The 15,104-nt window shown below is 38.1% G+C and overlaps 2 protein-coding genes across 2 annotated transcripts; both read left to right on the top strand.

The window, feature by feature from the left end:
- The first annotated feature begins 1,206 nt into the window (after positions 1–1,206).
- Positions 1,207–5,317, top strand: timm21 (translocase of inner mitochondrial membrane 21). Its single transcript, XM_062441223.1, has 6 exons — positions 1,207–1,755; positions 2,815–2,877; positions 3,013–3,110; positions 3,262–3,335; positions 3,670–3,775; positions 3,975–5,317. Exons 1-6 carry the CDS (start codon positions 1,416–1,418, stop codon positions 4,065–4,067), a joined length of 774 nt encoding a protein of 257 aa, XP_062297207.1. The 5' UTR covers positions 1,207–1,415; the 3' UTR covers positions 4,068–5,317.
- A 268-nt stretch (positions 5,318–5,585) lies between these two features.
- Positions 5,586–14,240, top strand: si:dkey-118j18.2 (uncharacterized). The gene is made up of 5 exons (XM_062441708.1): positions 5,586–5,977; positions 6,254–6,331; positions 6,455–6,614; positions 9,871–10,003; positions 11,942–14,240. Exons 2-5 carry the CDS (start codon positions 6,312–6,314, stop codon positions 12,160–12,162), a joined length of 534 nt encoding a protein of 177 aa, XP_062297692.1. The 5' UTR covers positions 5,586–5,977; positions 6,254–6,311; the 3' UTR covers positions 12,163–14,240.
- Positions 14,241–15,104: the final 864 nt, after the last annotated feature.

The following is a 15,104-nucleotide window of genomic DNA, read 5'->3' as shown; positions in this document are numbered from 1 at the left end:
CTATTCTATTCTCTATCATTCAGAGCTGTAGCCACCTGAGGACCATAAGGTCATGTCCTCAATATTTCTTCTGGTAATTTATGGGTTAGCATATTCAGAGGGAAGCATTCCACAAGTCATTGTGGGTATTTTATAGTATATGCTGATTTACATATTGTTATAGGCATGTTTAAAGGTGACAGCTTTTAATCCAGAAAACAATTACTAGGAGACCAAAGGCAAACACGCTTCAACTTAAGAAAACACATGCAAACAAGAAAATTAAGAAGACTTCATCAACTTGTCAACATACGCACATGCAAAGAAAACACCCTGCAAACACCACAACTAAACACAAAACAGAAATGACAATGGATGTACTTCCAGAGGACACTTAAGTGTGATGCACATGTCAATAACTCATCACAAAGTGTTGATAAAACACAAATGACACTTCTTTCCGACTGTAATAACCCCTAATGATTTTTTCCAAACTAAGTGTTGTAGTGATTTTGGGGACACTACACTGTATCAGAATGGCCTCTGGAAACTCGTTCTGTAATGTGTTGTTGTGTTGTGGTATTTGCTACGTGCTTTCTAAATCCTGTGCATGTGTTGTCAAACTGATTAAGTTGTCAGCCACCATATATTCCGTCCAGTGTGAAGAATGTTTTAAAACTTTGTTTAAAACCTTCATGTTAGGGAGAGAAAATATAACTGAAAAGTTAAACAACATAAGACAAATCCAAATATATATATATTTTTTAAATCAGACTTTATTTGACCACAATACTTGCAAAACTACATTTTTTTTCTATTATAATCAGAAATAATTTAGCGAATAAAATTGATTTCCACATCCATTGTTACTTTTGTGTACAACGGCGTATTAGGGTCATATATGTAAAAATAATAATAATAATACTGACCTGGAGGAGGTGCCAGAAATAAACTCACAAATTTGCAAGAAAAAACTCACAAATTTGCGAGAAAACAACTCGGAAAAAATGTGTTTTATTCTGCCAAGCAATCACCTCACTCTATAACACTGGAGATAAGTCGCCGTATTTGCGTGATTCTTAAATTTAAAAGGTTTTTAAAAACACAGTGGGTTTACTGCCACATTATAAACTCAATCTCCCATGAATCCTATGGGTTGTGTGACGACATAAGTATGCGTCTCAAACACTACAACTATGTTTGACACACACACACACACACACACACACACACACACACATACCAACATGTAACACGGTTAGTCGTGTAGGTTAGTTTGTTGTAAGTTATACGTTCGTGTCGTATATTAACTTTTCATACTATTGCAGAATACGGTAGGTTGTTGTTGCTTTCTAGCACTAAAACACCAGCTCGACATTGCTGGCGGGCTGTGTAGCAACATAAGAGTTGAAAGCTAACCCACAGAGGACACAATCATGGCTTACAGGCAGATATTGAAAGCTTTACACAGGAGTCTTCAACAGACAGCGACTCAGTACGCCGTGCACACATACAAACTCGTACAGGTTAGCATGCTTGTCCACACACACAGGACAGTATCAACAGTGTCGAGACTGAGCTTTCATAGAGGAGTCCAGAGTACACCTTGGTCTGTGTTGCCAGTACTGAGCTGCTTCGTGCAGGCGCAGACACGGAGGGGCATTTCTCTGCACTCTGCTGCCAGAAATCCAAGCAGTCCTGAGGAGAGAGACGGCGGCCACAAATCAGTCTCCAGGTATCAGAGTGGGAGCCCAAAGCCTTCAGCTGCACAGAAAGGTAAGATATCGGACTAACATAGATTTATAGGACTTTTTCAGTCCTGATACTGCTACCTGGTCTTTGGATATCAGTCGTACCAATCTGATACCAGTGTTTAATGAATAAACTGTGGAATCATACTGCTATTTGTGAGGCAAAATCAGGCTTGATTTAAACATTGCTCTCCTAACTTTGTAAACTGCAACAAATAAATACATACATGTCAATTTACTGAATTGTTATTTAATACAATGATGGTATCAGATACCAGATTGTCCCATAGTCATCGATACCCGATCCTGTTATATCAGTCATTGGACCAATATCTGATATTATTATAGGTATTGATAGGTCTCTACTTTGTCAAAGAAACTGCACAGTATGAGGGACAAAATAGAAATGACAATTTACTGCATATAGATCAATATAGGTGTAACACATATAATATTACTATATACTGGTGGTGGCGATATTGTCCTTTTCCTAGTCATGCCATGAATTGTAGTGCAACAGTAATAATAGAGACTAGATATCGTCTTAGATTTTGGATATCGTCATATCGTGATATGTCATCAGTGTTGTCTTTTCCTGGTTTTAAATGCTGCATTACTGTAAAATGATGTTATTTTCTGAATTTAACAGACTGTTCTAGCTCTTGTTATTTTTTACCTTTTTTCTTTTCTTTTTACCTTTTACCCACTTTCATTATATCCACATTACCAATGATTATTTATCAAACATTTCATAGTGTAAATATTTTTAAAAAAGGAACAATAAACACCCCTACATTATTGTTGCAGTAACGATATCGAGGTATTTGGTCAAAAATGTTGTAATACTTGATTTTGTCCATGTCGCCCAGCCCTAGTTTTCCTTATTCCCTAATCCAGTGTTTTGTCTTTCAAAAGTCTCTATATATCATGACACATATGACATGATATCTTTCACAAGTGACTTGATGAAGTGTCAAAAGAATTAGTTACAGTTGGCTCATCATTTCAGAAATACATTTTTTGTACTGTTTTCGGTCAGAATTATAATCTGTGTAATAATCTTACACTCCCCAATGTCTTCCAGTGAAGGATGCTGGCCGCGACTTCACCTACCTGATAGTTGTACTGATCGGGCTTGGAGTGACAGGTGAATACAACATCAAGACACCAAGGCAGTCCTCAATGTCTGCCTTAAATGCTTTTCGTTTAAACTGAAGCTCTTGTTCAGTTATAATATATTACATGCATCATAAACTGTTTTTGGTGTGTGTGTGTGTCTCAGGTGGTCTGTTATATGTGGTCTTCCAGGAGCTGTTTTCCACCTCGAGCCCAAATAAAATCTATGGGAAAGCTTTCGACAAAGTCAGGTTGCACCCAGAGGTAAGAATGAGATCACAGGCTGAGATCTCCCTCCTAAACAGTTCAACAGTTCGACATGTAGTTGACTAAGAGCCAAACTACATGTCCTGTTGAGGTTGTCTTGTGTTGAAAAGCGAAATGCATTGAAGCCTCTTATTTGTTGAAAATTTAGGTTATTGGTGCCTTTGGAGAACCAATCAAGTGTTACGGTGAGACAACCCGCAGAGGAAGGAGACAGCAAGTCAGGTTGGATTTTTTTTACTGTGGCCATTGATTAGAGAGCAAACGCCCAAACAATTGTTGGTATATGAGGGTAAATGAATAATCTGCATATTTCTGTATAGTTATGACACTTTTACTTGGCATATGCTTTTATTCCTTGTATCAATATTGTAACATTAAAAAAAGAAGAGCCTTCAGTCAGGTCAAAATTTAAAGTGTTCAGCACTAATGCAAGAACAGGATGTATTTGTGCTTTGAATAGGTTGTATAATACATAAGCAAATACTGTATGTGTATGGAGGTAATACAGAGGTATTGCAGTATTTTATCCTGTGTGTGTGTGTATGTTTCCACTTAGTCATTTGGAGTACCTGAAGGATGGACTGAAGCACATGAGACTTAAGTTTTACATCGAAGGCTCAGAGCCAGGTCTCAAAGGAACTGTACATTCAGAGTCTAAAGAGGTTGGTATTTCTTCAAGCCTTTGGTCTATGACAATGAATTTAACATATATGACAAAACAAAGGCCAGAAAGGGAAATAATACATTTGTTTAATAATAATTTTATGTGAGACGTAAGAGTTAATTCCCAATTTCTTTGCGCTGGTAATACTGAGACAGTTTTATTGCAGAAATATCTAATTACTTGTTGTCATTTTACAGAATGTTGAAACTGGAAAATATGAATTCCGTTACATATTTGTGGACATAGACACCTACCCAAGACGGACCATCATTGTGGAAGATAACCGATGAGAAAAACAATGGACTCAGTCTCTCAGAAGTGTATTTCATTGACAATGTGAAGAATGTGTCTCTTTAAAGCGGGTTTGTGTTATTTCTCAAAATTGCTGAAGGTGTGAATGTAACTTTAATTTACAATCAAAAGCTGTTATGTTAGATATCAACAGTTAAGACTGATTTAAATTTTGACACAACAGTATGCTGGCCAGCATTTGGTGAAGAGCTTTGCAAAGCATAGTCTCTTTCAATGACATAACATTATTTGACTATGATGTGTTACTGTTTTATAAATCATACAAATGTGCTACAAATATGGTTTCAGTGGCAGGGATAAGTACACATATTGAGGATACAACAGCATGCATTTGTTTCATTTTTTATTTACTGAAAGAACATCTGAATTTTGAAGCAACCAATCAAATATTCTTACAAGGTATGAAATACCTTTTGAAATTGTAATAAATAATAAATAACACTGTTATGTGCACAGCAACATAATATCCAACAAGAATATCAGTTTTTATTAGAGTTTTTTTTCTGAAGATATTGGGTTGAAACTCTGAACAACAGAATAATTTATCTTTCAGTTTTGTTTAATTGTATGTATGGTTTAATTTGGGTGTTGGCATTTTTATCTTAACCTTTAGATATTCGTATTATGTTTAAAAAAACCATGTCGCATCATTTTAGTGCCCACCCTAGTCTGATGTCCCTAGTTTATACAAAATGGCCACTAGATGGCGGCAAAGCATCAAAGTTTGTAGGAACAACCCGATATGACCTTTTAGGTAATTGAAGGATTTCTGATTCATTTATGTCTTTAAATGTCCTGTGAACGTCCTATTCTCATCAACAGTATTTGAATGAGTGTTTTTGAAGTCTCACGGACTAACAGACTTTGATGACTCAATATTAACTAAACACATGCATGACATCCTTGAATATTATCAACAATGAACACCAAGATTACTTTATAACTATTTTAATGCGTATGATACTCATGGTGGTTTAGTTTATAGAAAATATGCTGTGATTTTTGTTTATTTTTACCCCTTTGTTTGACGAGCCCATGCTACCTTCCTGACCCTCGGAAATGTGGATATTTTTAATGAGGCACAAAGAAACGCCCCCCTAAAGTCACCTCGGGGAAAAAAAAAATCTTGATTTGTGAGTGATAACGCTGTTGTGTTAAATGTAATCTTGAGTGGGGGGTTTTGAATTAAAATGATCTTTGTGCCCTGCCATACAAAAAATAAAACAATATAAACCTACTCGAGATTACCCTTCGCGTTAACTTTATCCTACAGCAGTACAATGTATCTTTGTGAGGCTTGGTTATAAAAGCAACGTTCAAGTCAACAAAGCAACAACAATTTCGAGATAACGCTACTGTTTTCTCACAGTAGCAACAGCATTTAAGCATACAATGTATTCATTGCATTGTATTTCTTACGTAATTGACGTCTGTGGTGAGAGGGGGCAGCTTACGGGAAGCACGGAAGGCAACATGAACACCGCCCACTGTGAAATGTGAAATCCGAGGCAGCATTGAACGTACAGGGATGTGCTAGGTCAAGCCAGTTAATGCTAACTACAACTCAGGACTAGTTTTTTTTCTTCTTCAGTGTTAAGTTCCAGAACAACTTGCCGAGTAGGTAGAGAGGGAATTACCTTGTATATACCACCAAGAAGGCATGTTAAGAAAGCAGGTCAATTTCTGCAGTTATTTTCGGCGGCGTGGGTAAACAGAGGCGGCTGTTGTTATTGTTGTGGCCTGCTAACGTCATATGATAGTCGAGCTAAACTAGCCTGTAGCCTCAGCTGGTTCCTGGAGCTCTGTTACTCGCATCACATCCCCAAAACGACAAGGGGAAATGGCACAGCTTCCCAGCTAATGCAGAAGTCAAAGTGATCGCCACAAAGTAAGTACATCATCCTCTTCTTATGTTTGCTTTTTTTAAGCAAAGTTTGGTTGCTAGCTCACTCACTCAGCGGAGTAGCTATCGTGCTTAACATCTGTTTTAAGTTAACTGAAAGTGGTTGAACATTTAACTTAACTTAGCCAGCTAATGCATGTTGGATGCTTTAAACTTCTGGGTTTACAAAAGTAAAGTATCTTATTTTTCTGAGTAAATAGGGTGAGGTAATAGAATTTGTTCAGAAATTCTGTTTTTATGACAAGTTGTGTTTTTGGCCAGGTGTCCGGGTTGTTCCTCAGCTATGAGAGCCTCTAATCAGTGATCAACATCTCACAAAATGGAGCTGTATTGGTACATGTGAGTATAACTTGTGTAATTGGATAATCACAGCATTTTGTAGAAACAGAGCTGGACTTTGGAACTTATGTGTAAAGTTGCCCACACATTTCAAATTAATCTTGTTTCCTTTCTGCTTTGCAGAGTTGTTATTATATTTATCATTATCAAGATATTCTTCTATGTGTGCTGGTACCGGTCCAGACAGAGGCAACTGGCAGCGTACCTGAGCAACCCACGCAATGCTCAGATAGTCATTGTTGGAGGAAGGGCCTACCTTCATCAGATGTGTGAGAGACAAAGTGTAAGTGTAAACCATTGTGTTGCACATTATCCACATCCCCTCAAGGGTATGTTTTTATTAAGGCCTGAGGTAAAGTATACATGGGCTTAAGGGGTTTGGTATTAAATAGAATTGCTCCATGTGGGCTGAGAGACTTGAGTACGTTGCAGTGAGTAAGAAAAAGCCAAATAAGGTCACTGATGTGTTACAATTTTGCAGAGGAGTTGTTTGCTCTCTGGAGTGGGTATGTGGTTTAGAGTCAGTCACTCTCACTTCAAATAGAAAGACAAGACACGCTGCATTTCCCTTTCAGTGACGTACTGTTTGCTTATGTGCATTTTTAGTTGCTCGCTGTTGGCTTGCCTGCACGTGCACTTTGACAAGCTCTTCAGTTAGTAATGTTGAGTGTCTCAGTGGAGCCTTTTTTTAAGCATGTTTGTGAAATTTCACAGATAGATGTGGGATCTTTTTGTGCAAATATCATCAGTAAAGACGCAGACAGCAAGACACTAGACTGATTTATAAAAAGCAATACAAAGGTGTCCATTTCTCTTCTAAATCTGCTCTAAATGTTTATGCTAATGCTTTTTTTTGATAGCCTTTATGTAATTTCACCCAAATCTTAATTTAGCAATCTTTTTCTCACGTGTAAACTAAAACATGGGTTAGCCTCTCCTTCCCCTTTTCATTTGCTTGAAATTTTGATGAGTCTGCGTGCGGTCTACTGCTCTTTAACAGTCATTTGACAACTGAAACAGCCTTTTTGTAGCTTTTAAACACTTCTTACTTTTTGTTAATGTAACACTTGCTTTTCTTTCATATTTTGAAGTTTGTTCAAGAGTGCAGGCTTCTTTTATTGCTGCTTTCAAGTGATAGTTGAATGGGGTTTTATTTTTGTCAATGCCATCAGTGATACTTCAAGAACAGTAATTCCTTAACTCAACATCAGGTTGTATGGAGTCTTTTTCTGTAGGCTATGCCACAGGTTTAGACCGTCATCGTGTACATGCTTCTCCCAGGGCCTTTATGCTTTCCTGCCACTCTTAAAACACCTGGAAACAATCTCCATGATTTAGAACCTGCCCAAAATATGCTCCGTGAATCATATAAAACAGATTTTTGCACATTTTTCTAACTCATTTTTTAACGATAGCCCACTTATCCTGATTTAGTCCAAAAGAGGCTTTGTAGATGACAAATGCAGGAAAACATTCTTCTCAGAATTGACTCAGTTCAAGTGGAAGTTGGCATAAAATGTACACTTCCTTTTAATCTTGAAACTGCCCCAGCTTTTGCTCTTTTTTTCATCATTGTAATCGTCACATCTAAGAGGCCCATCTTGCGATATTTTTAGCGTTGTTTGGAATATTTGTGCAACAGGAAATGCCCAAGTGTGTGTTTTTTTTAATTTTTTTAAAATGTAAATGATGCAGTTGAAACAGAGGTGCCTGGGCTTTTGGCCTTGGGTTTCCTTTTGACCAGTTCTAACATCCTGTGTGCTATCTGAAATGTTTGCATGGTTTGAGAGAGAGTTCAGCCCAGCTTAAGTTTTCCAGTTGTCATTCCACATCAGATGTTTATTGGCTACTGGTCCAGGAAATTTTTTTTAATGACACATTGCTCATAATGACGACAATCACAGATTTATCTGAGGCCCTCCCACCGACTTCTTAAGCTCATCTTTTCTCCCTCACACTCTACTTCCTGATATATTCGAGTCTTGTAACTCCTCTGTTTGCTCACACCTTTACTGCATCCCTGTCCTCTCTCCTTTTCCCTTTTTTTCCCTGCTCTGCTTACCTCTTCCCTTTGTTCCCTCTGCCGTCTCTGGTGTATAATGTTCCCAGTTTAGATTTTAATGGAATGTGCAGCAGGGAGGCCCCATGGTCATCCATAACCCAGCACCCTGAAAGTTTTCTGTACAGACGCCAAGACGACTCGAGTCCCAGGTTTAAATGAATCAAATATAGTTTGGGGGGGGGGGGGGGGGGGGGGTCTTGATGTAGTATCACTCACTAAACCTCTCAGATAATCTTATCCACGGTTACCTGAAAAGACAAAGTGTACCCAGAAGAGCTTTAAGGAAAAACCTTTGATGCATGTAGGCCCTCGAGTGTGAAATGGAAGAGATGAATAGTTTATAGATTATTAGATTTCATCGTAATTGCTTTTGGACCATTTCTTTAAAACATAGTAATAGGCTTTTTTTTCCTATTTTGGAAAGAGTGCAAGGACATAATTTGAGCTGTCATAAACATCTAACAATAATAATGTAACTTTATAAACTGCTGTAGGCTTGGTGCATTAAACAGATTGAGTTGGTCTATCTGAAATGTGTCTTTCCTCTTCCCTCAACATCACGCCCACAACAGGATGCGGATTTTATATTAATTAAGTCATCAGACTGCAAGGTCATTAGTCTATCATCACTGACTTCCCTACTCAATGACTTCAGCTGCCTTTTTCCTGTTACTTTGGCAGTTAGCTTGCTGAGAGTTTAAGAGCTTTTTGAGGTAGAAGAGGTTGGTGGGATCAGAGGCCTAACTAGCCGTTTATAGCAACCAAAACATCAGATCTATTCAGGTGATTAAACACTTTTTTTGTGTGTGATATTAGTCATGTAGGCTCTGTATTTATTTAAAGAGATTATAGAAATTATAGTAATACTGCATGCGTCATGACCCGGTGTAACATGTTCAGCAGCAGCAGCCTGTTTATGTGATGCACCGGCTGACGTCTCACTCCTGCATTTTGTGTGAATGGCTTTATGGGGAACTTACATGGTTCATCAGGTTTTGGATGAAAGGGTCCATGCTGGTCAGTAGTAGGCCATGCTGGCCAATGTAGTAAAAACACTTGTTTAAACACAGAAGTAGTTTAGGAAGGGCAGCCCTCATCACCACGCATAATCTTACTCCCTTCCAAGAATAGCATCTTACTGTTTGTTTAGTGATGTTTGCACTTCAGCGTATTTAGGGGTGTGTTTGTCAATCAAGGCCTGAAGCAAAGAGTTTAAGGGAAGGCTCATTGGAGGAGCAGACACAGAAATTCAATATTATAACCAGCAGTAATGTCTTCCCCAGAGATGTGTGCAGTAAAACCAGCCCAGTTAGTATTAGTGTTGACATTTATGCAATTGGCTTTACATCATTGATCTCTGACTGTTTCAACTGCCTCTTTTTGCTGCAAGCATGAGTGTATATGCATGTGTGATTATGTATGCTTCTGCTTTTCTGTGTGTGTCATTGACTATATCCGTGTTTCTGTCCCGCTGCAGCAAACCTCTGTCTGGCCAAGTTGGTATGGTGTCCAGGATGACCTCTCGATAGAGGAGCCCTCCACAGCCCTGCCACCAGCTGCATCCTTCTCCAACCTGGACATGCCACCACCATATGAGGCAGTCTCTGGAGGTAGCACTTTCACACACTTCCACTCAGTAATATATCTGGTGTCCTCTGCTTCCTTGTTCATCAAACTGATCACGTCTACTTCTTCATTCATAACTTCCTGCAAGTCACAGCTCTTGGCTGCAAAACATTTATGTGTTGTCTCACAGTTGAAATATAAAAGACATTTTTTTCGTGGTTTACAACATCCAGTAAAGTACACCTAAAGTTACGACTGGTTCACTCTTACCCACACAGGAACCAAACACTGATTTGCATACACCTGACTAATCCAGTTTGCTTCACTTAAAGCACACAGGTCAGGTGATTTTTGGGCCAGCGGTTAAGCTTATGGTTAAGGTTAAGTTTCTAGGAAATGAATGTAATTCCCCAAAGGTGACCTAAGAGTGTAATGCACAATGTGTTTGGTGAGATGTAAGAAATGAAGTGCAAGAAAGCCACAGCCTATATACCACTATGCAGCTGAGGGACAGGAGATGTGTATGTGTTTCTGTGTGGGTGTGTGAATGAAAAAGTAGGAGAGGTATGCATGGGGTTATATTTGCTGCATGCCACTCTACAATTGAATTCTAGTCAATATGCTTTCTATTACAATATTAGTAAACTGTTTATTACAAGATTGTATTACTATTAATTGCGTTTTTTTTAAATTCATGATGGTTTAGCAACATTTACTATTTCTCTGCATAAAAAAACAATAATTACTATCAGGTTAAATATGACCCCATAACACAATGATGTAACCTTTTTTTTAAATAGTCATTTAAAAAAAAAAAAAGATCACACTGTTTATTGTATTCAATTTCACACATCTAAACTAAACAGGTCAAGATCTTTAGACCTGAACACAACAGGAGGGGTAAACTAGTCTCACATGTATGCAAACATAATACTCCTTTTGTTTTATAAAGCAAAATACCTCAATCATAATAATAATTTTTCATATAATATGTGTCTGTAAAGGTCGAGAGTTAGCTACGTCCTCTTCCTTCTTCTTGGCTGTGAAGGCAGAAGCAAAGCTAGTAAGAGGAAACTGTAGTCTAACTCTCTTAACCGAGAAAAGCCCACATCCCCCAACAGACTACTGATACTGTGGGGAGCTGTCACATTTTGTCTACTTTTTAATTTTTTTTATTCCATGTTTCCCCTACATCACCCCAATCCATTTTTAGAATTGTATATCTATTCCTAATAGCTCCGCTGCTCTCCCTTCTTCACAGTAATATTTAAACGAGAACAGCGATGGGCATAGTGCTCACATTACACTCACCTTCTGTGTCTCTCACATGATTCTCAACATGGCATTGTGAGTTGCAAGCTAACCGACTCCAGTCATAGAATCTTTCAGTCGGAGTTTCAGTCTGCTCTTTTTTGCATTTGTTATCATATTTTATCTGTATTGCCTGTTCAGTCTGACAGCAGTATGTGGTTATAGGGGGGGTGAAATGGTGACATGTCACCACAAATTGTATTACACTATATTACATAGCCTAATTTTCACCATCACATCAGATCTTTTTTCACATCACAAATACTACGTACATGTTCGGGCTGGAATGCGATCCAAAATATGTAAGTGGACCACACGCATAACCTGAGGATCAACCGTAGCAACAAAAGCTATGGAACGGACAGCCATTTGTGAGCATGCACTAACAGACTGATGTGATCAAGCAGAGGAAGTAGAGGTAACTTTGCAAACAAAGTATTCAGAGCAGGCTGAAGCTGTTCACCTCAAGTTTTAGAAACTTTGTCTATGTTTAATATAGACATTTGAAACTATAACAGTAAAAAAAACAACAGAAAATGTTATAAATATATATCCCCTTTTTAAAAAAACAACAGTTTTCTTTATGTTGAAGCTTTTATTTGAACTCTCATGTGTATTGATTTGAAGGAAGTTGATGGGACTGGTTGACCTGTCTTCTCCTTTCCTTTCAGAGGACGATCTGAAGCCCCCTCCATACAGCGAGTGTGCCCATGGCGATGAGGCCGACGCTCCTCGTCCTTCATATCACACTCCTCTCATTTCTGAGGGAGGAGACTCGATTAGTGTAAACGAAGCCCCACCTCCTTACACACCGTCCCCCCCAACACAAGTTGGTCAACAAGAAGGCCCTGTGAGCCACAGCGAGTCCCAGTCAGAGAACAGGCCCACCTAATCAATCCCTGATGCCAGTTTGCCTTTTCCATGCACTGCCTTCCTACATTCAACCTCAGTGATCGTTGCCAGCCTAACTCTTATCACATGAGAGCAGATGTTTATTTTGATGCAAGCGTGTATGTGTGTATGTGTGTGTATGTGTGTGTATGCGTGTGTGTGTGTGTGTGTGTTCAGTGGTTTTTAGAACCAAGTTGTTTTTCTACTTTGTATTGTTTAAAACGTGGTCATCTGATGAGTTTGGCAATAACAGATGACATCCGCAAGCCTGTGTGCCTCAGCCAGGACCGCAGAACCCCCCAGCTATGATGAGGCTAACACCCCTGACCTCTAAGCTCAAAGGGATTTAGTGAAATGGAGATAAGCGGAGAGGAAAATGTTTTCAAGAGTGCTATTTATTAAGTTTTTTCCCTGCTGTATGTCCTTCCACTCACAGATCTAAAACAGTGGACTTGTTCTACATGACTAAATGTTGTTTTCAGTTCCTGCTGCTGTGATGCAAAGTATGTGGAAAATCACTTTGTCACTGTGGCTTCTTTGTATGTCAGTTATAGACATTGTTATGAACGCAGTGACTAATAGAGAATTCAAAGAGTAGACAATCTAATTAGATTTCAGAACACCTTGCTGCATAGAAGTGCATATTGAATAAATTGTGTTTCAACTTCCTCAAACTGTTATTACTAAGTAATACTGCACGTGTTATGTGAAGAGAGTGTGTTGACAAATAGGTATTTGATAATGTGGTAATTGTCTTAAGTAATGAACTCATTAGTGTAACTAGGTGTGCTTAATATATCATGGTGATTACAGTGGGACATTAGGCAGTTCAAGTGCCTATTAGATCTGTGAATGGAAGTGACTGAGGATCAGAGGAAAAAAAGGGGAAGAAGTTGATGAAATAAACACTTAATGGCAGCAGTCAAATTGTTCTCTGTAGATTATCATCTTAACTGCTGGACTCTGTCTATTGCTGCTCTACATTAGCACCTCTATGCCAGATTGCAAGGTCCTGTGCTAACATGAATTGAAAAAAAAAAGTTCAAAATTGGACAAATGGTATCCAGAAGTATGGGGGAAATTGTTCCGTCCTTGAACACATGACAACCCATTTGATGTAGTTGTTGACCCTGCTGTAAGATAATCAGATAATTGATGTTTTGATTTTTAATGTTGAGCTGAAGGGTGAAATGAAAAATGTGGAAGAATCCTGGAGTAAAAATAGTCACAGCTAAAGCTCAAAACATGTTTGGAGCTGATTGCTGCAGTTTATGCAGTTGATGAATTCATTGTCAAAACTCTTTTTGTTTTTCATAATGATTATTGCAAAATGAAGACTAACCAAAAAAACATTTTTAACAACAGCTTCTTTTTCTTGTAATCTTCATTTTAATCTGCCACAGGCTGGTGGAAATCAGCCAATTTTTGTTGTATTTTCTGGAATAGTATTGCTTGGGAAAGAATATTACTGTGCTGTGTGCTTTTTGTGTCACTGCATTTCAGATAATCCAGAAATAGCCTTGTAAGAAGATGCTCCCAAACAATCCGCCTTCCATGTTTGTTTCAGCAACTATATAATCAGTGTACAGTTTCTGAATTTATGAAGGAGAAAAAAAGAGTAAGAAAAAAAAAATCAAAATTAATGCTGTATAAATGTATTTTGGGCCTTTGTGGAAGTGTATAAACAGGGTCTTGATGGAGAATCAGAGGTTAAAATGGCATGTGTTTTAATGATAATCCTTTGTATTGTGATGATAAATTGTGGAGCATCTGACACTGATGCCTTTTACAAAATTGTTCCTGTGGTTTCACATTCAGAAGGATGCAACCGAGAGTGAGGTACAAATGTAGCTTTGAACTCTGATGACATCTCTAACATAGCAGCAGCATGACGATTGACTATCTAGACCACAGTGTCACAGGCCTCTGCTGAGATGTATGTCTTGTTTGTTAACTTCATGTTCATTCCCACGGTGGTTGACATATCAGATCTCTCCAGTTAGCAGCTTTGTGGGTTAAGGGGAATTATTATTTTTTTCCTGATTTGGGGGAAATCCGTCTTCTGTATTAAACTGTTGTTCATAATCTTGCAAGTGTTATTTCTTTTGCCTTGCTTGTGTATGAAGTGTATTTAAAACCACAGAAATATATAAACAGCAAAAAAGTATCAACAGTACAGTCAGTTGACCCCTTTCAGAGTGTACATGGTTACATATAGTGTATTATGTGGTTATTAAAGCTGAAGCTGGTCTAGATAGACCAGATCTTAACTACTTAATAGAATTTATCTTATCTCAACTATCATATTTTTGGACAAACTGATCAGAAATCACACATTTGCTTCTGAAATGCATTGAAGTTGAATTATTAAGTAGCATTAAATACAGATACTCAAACTAAAGTAGAAGTACCTCATGAAATAATCAAAATTGTACTTTAAAGATAAGTCTGGTGATGTTTTTTTAATCGTCAACAAATCTCATGAAAAACAAGTGTGTAATGAAAGCTTGATTGAGCTGGTTCCTTCCTCTATTAAGTGTCGTCCAAAAATGTAAAAAGAGCATCAGTTAGCCACACTGCTGTGTGTATTGCTGTGGTTGACATGATACTTCAGTACTGTGAATGTGGGCAGTAATTTATTTTTGATTCAACACACACACTCATCCTGCAATTAAAAATACATCTCTAATCCACTGCTAAAAATAGTTTCCCCCCCCCCCCCCCCCCCCAATAAAATGCACTTTTTACTGCTTTTTTGGTAACATTTTCTGAACACAGCGCCCAGCTGGTCAAAGAAATGATTTAGACGTACAAAAACATTTTATAATGAGTGACCTTTTTTTAAAGATGTCATGATGACCTCAGTGACATTTCATTGGAGCCAATGGGAAGGTAGGGAAATCAAAGCATTGACTGGTTTTGCTAGCAGCAAAATAAAGAATA

This window comes from Scomber scombrus, chromosome 20, assembly GCF_963691925.1.
Source record: "Scomber scombrus chromosome 20, fScoSco1.1, whole genome shotgun sequence".
NCBI classification, from domain to species: Eukaryota; Metazoa; Chordata; class Actinopteri; order Scombriformes; family Scombridae; genus Scomber; species Scomber scombrus.
The sequence above is the reverse complement of the archived record's forward strand: the minus strand, read 5'-3'. Positions and strand labels throughout refer to the sequence as shown.

Bases quoted from the DNA above. Each gene is read 5' to 3' on its own strand.
- si:dkey-118j18.2 (XM_062441708.1), top strand. From the start codon at position 6,312: ATGGAGCTGTATTGGTACAT. The intron at 6,332-6,454 runs GTGAGTATAACT...TCTGCTTTGCAG, and splicing joins ATGGAGCTGTATTGGTACAT to AGTTGTTATTATATTTATCA. The intron at 10,004-11,941 runs GTAGCACTTTCA...CTTTCCTTTCAG, and splicing joins ATATGAGGCAGTCTCTGGAG to AGGACGATCTGAAGCCCCCT.
- timm21 (XM_062441223.1), top strand. From the start codon at position 1,416: ATGGCTTACAGGCAGATATTGAAAGCTTTACACAGGAGTCTTCAACAG. The intron at 1,756-2,814 runs GTAAGATATCGG...AATGTCTTCCAG, and splicing joins GCCTTCAGCTGCACAGAAAG to TGAAGGATGCTGGCCGCGAC. The intron at 3,776-3,974 runs GTTGGTATTTCT...GTCATTTTACAG, and splicing joins TACATTCAGAGTCTAAAGAG to AATGTTGAAACTGGAAAATA.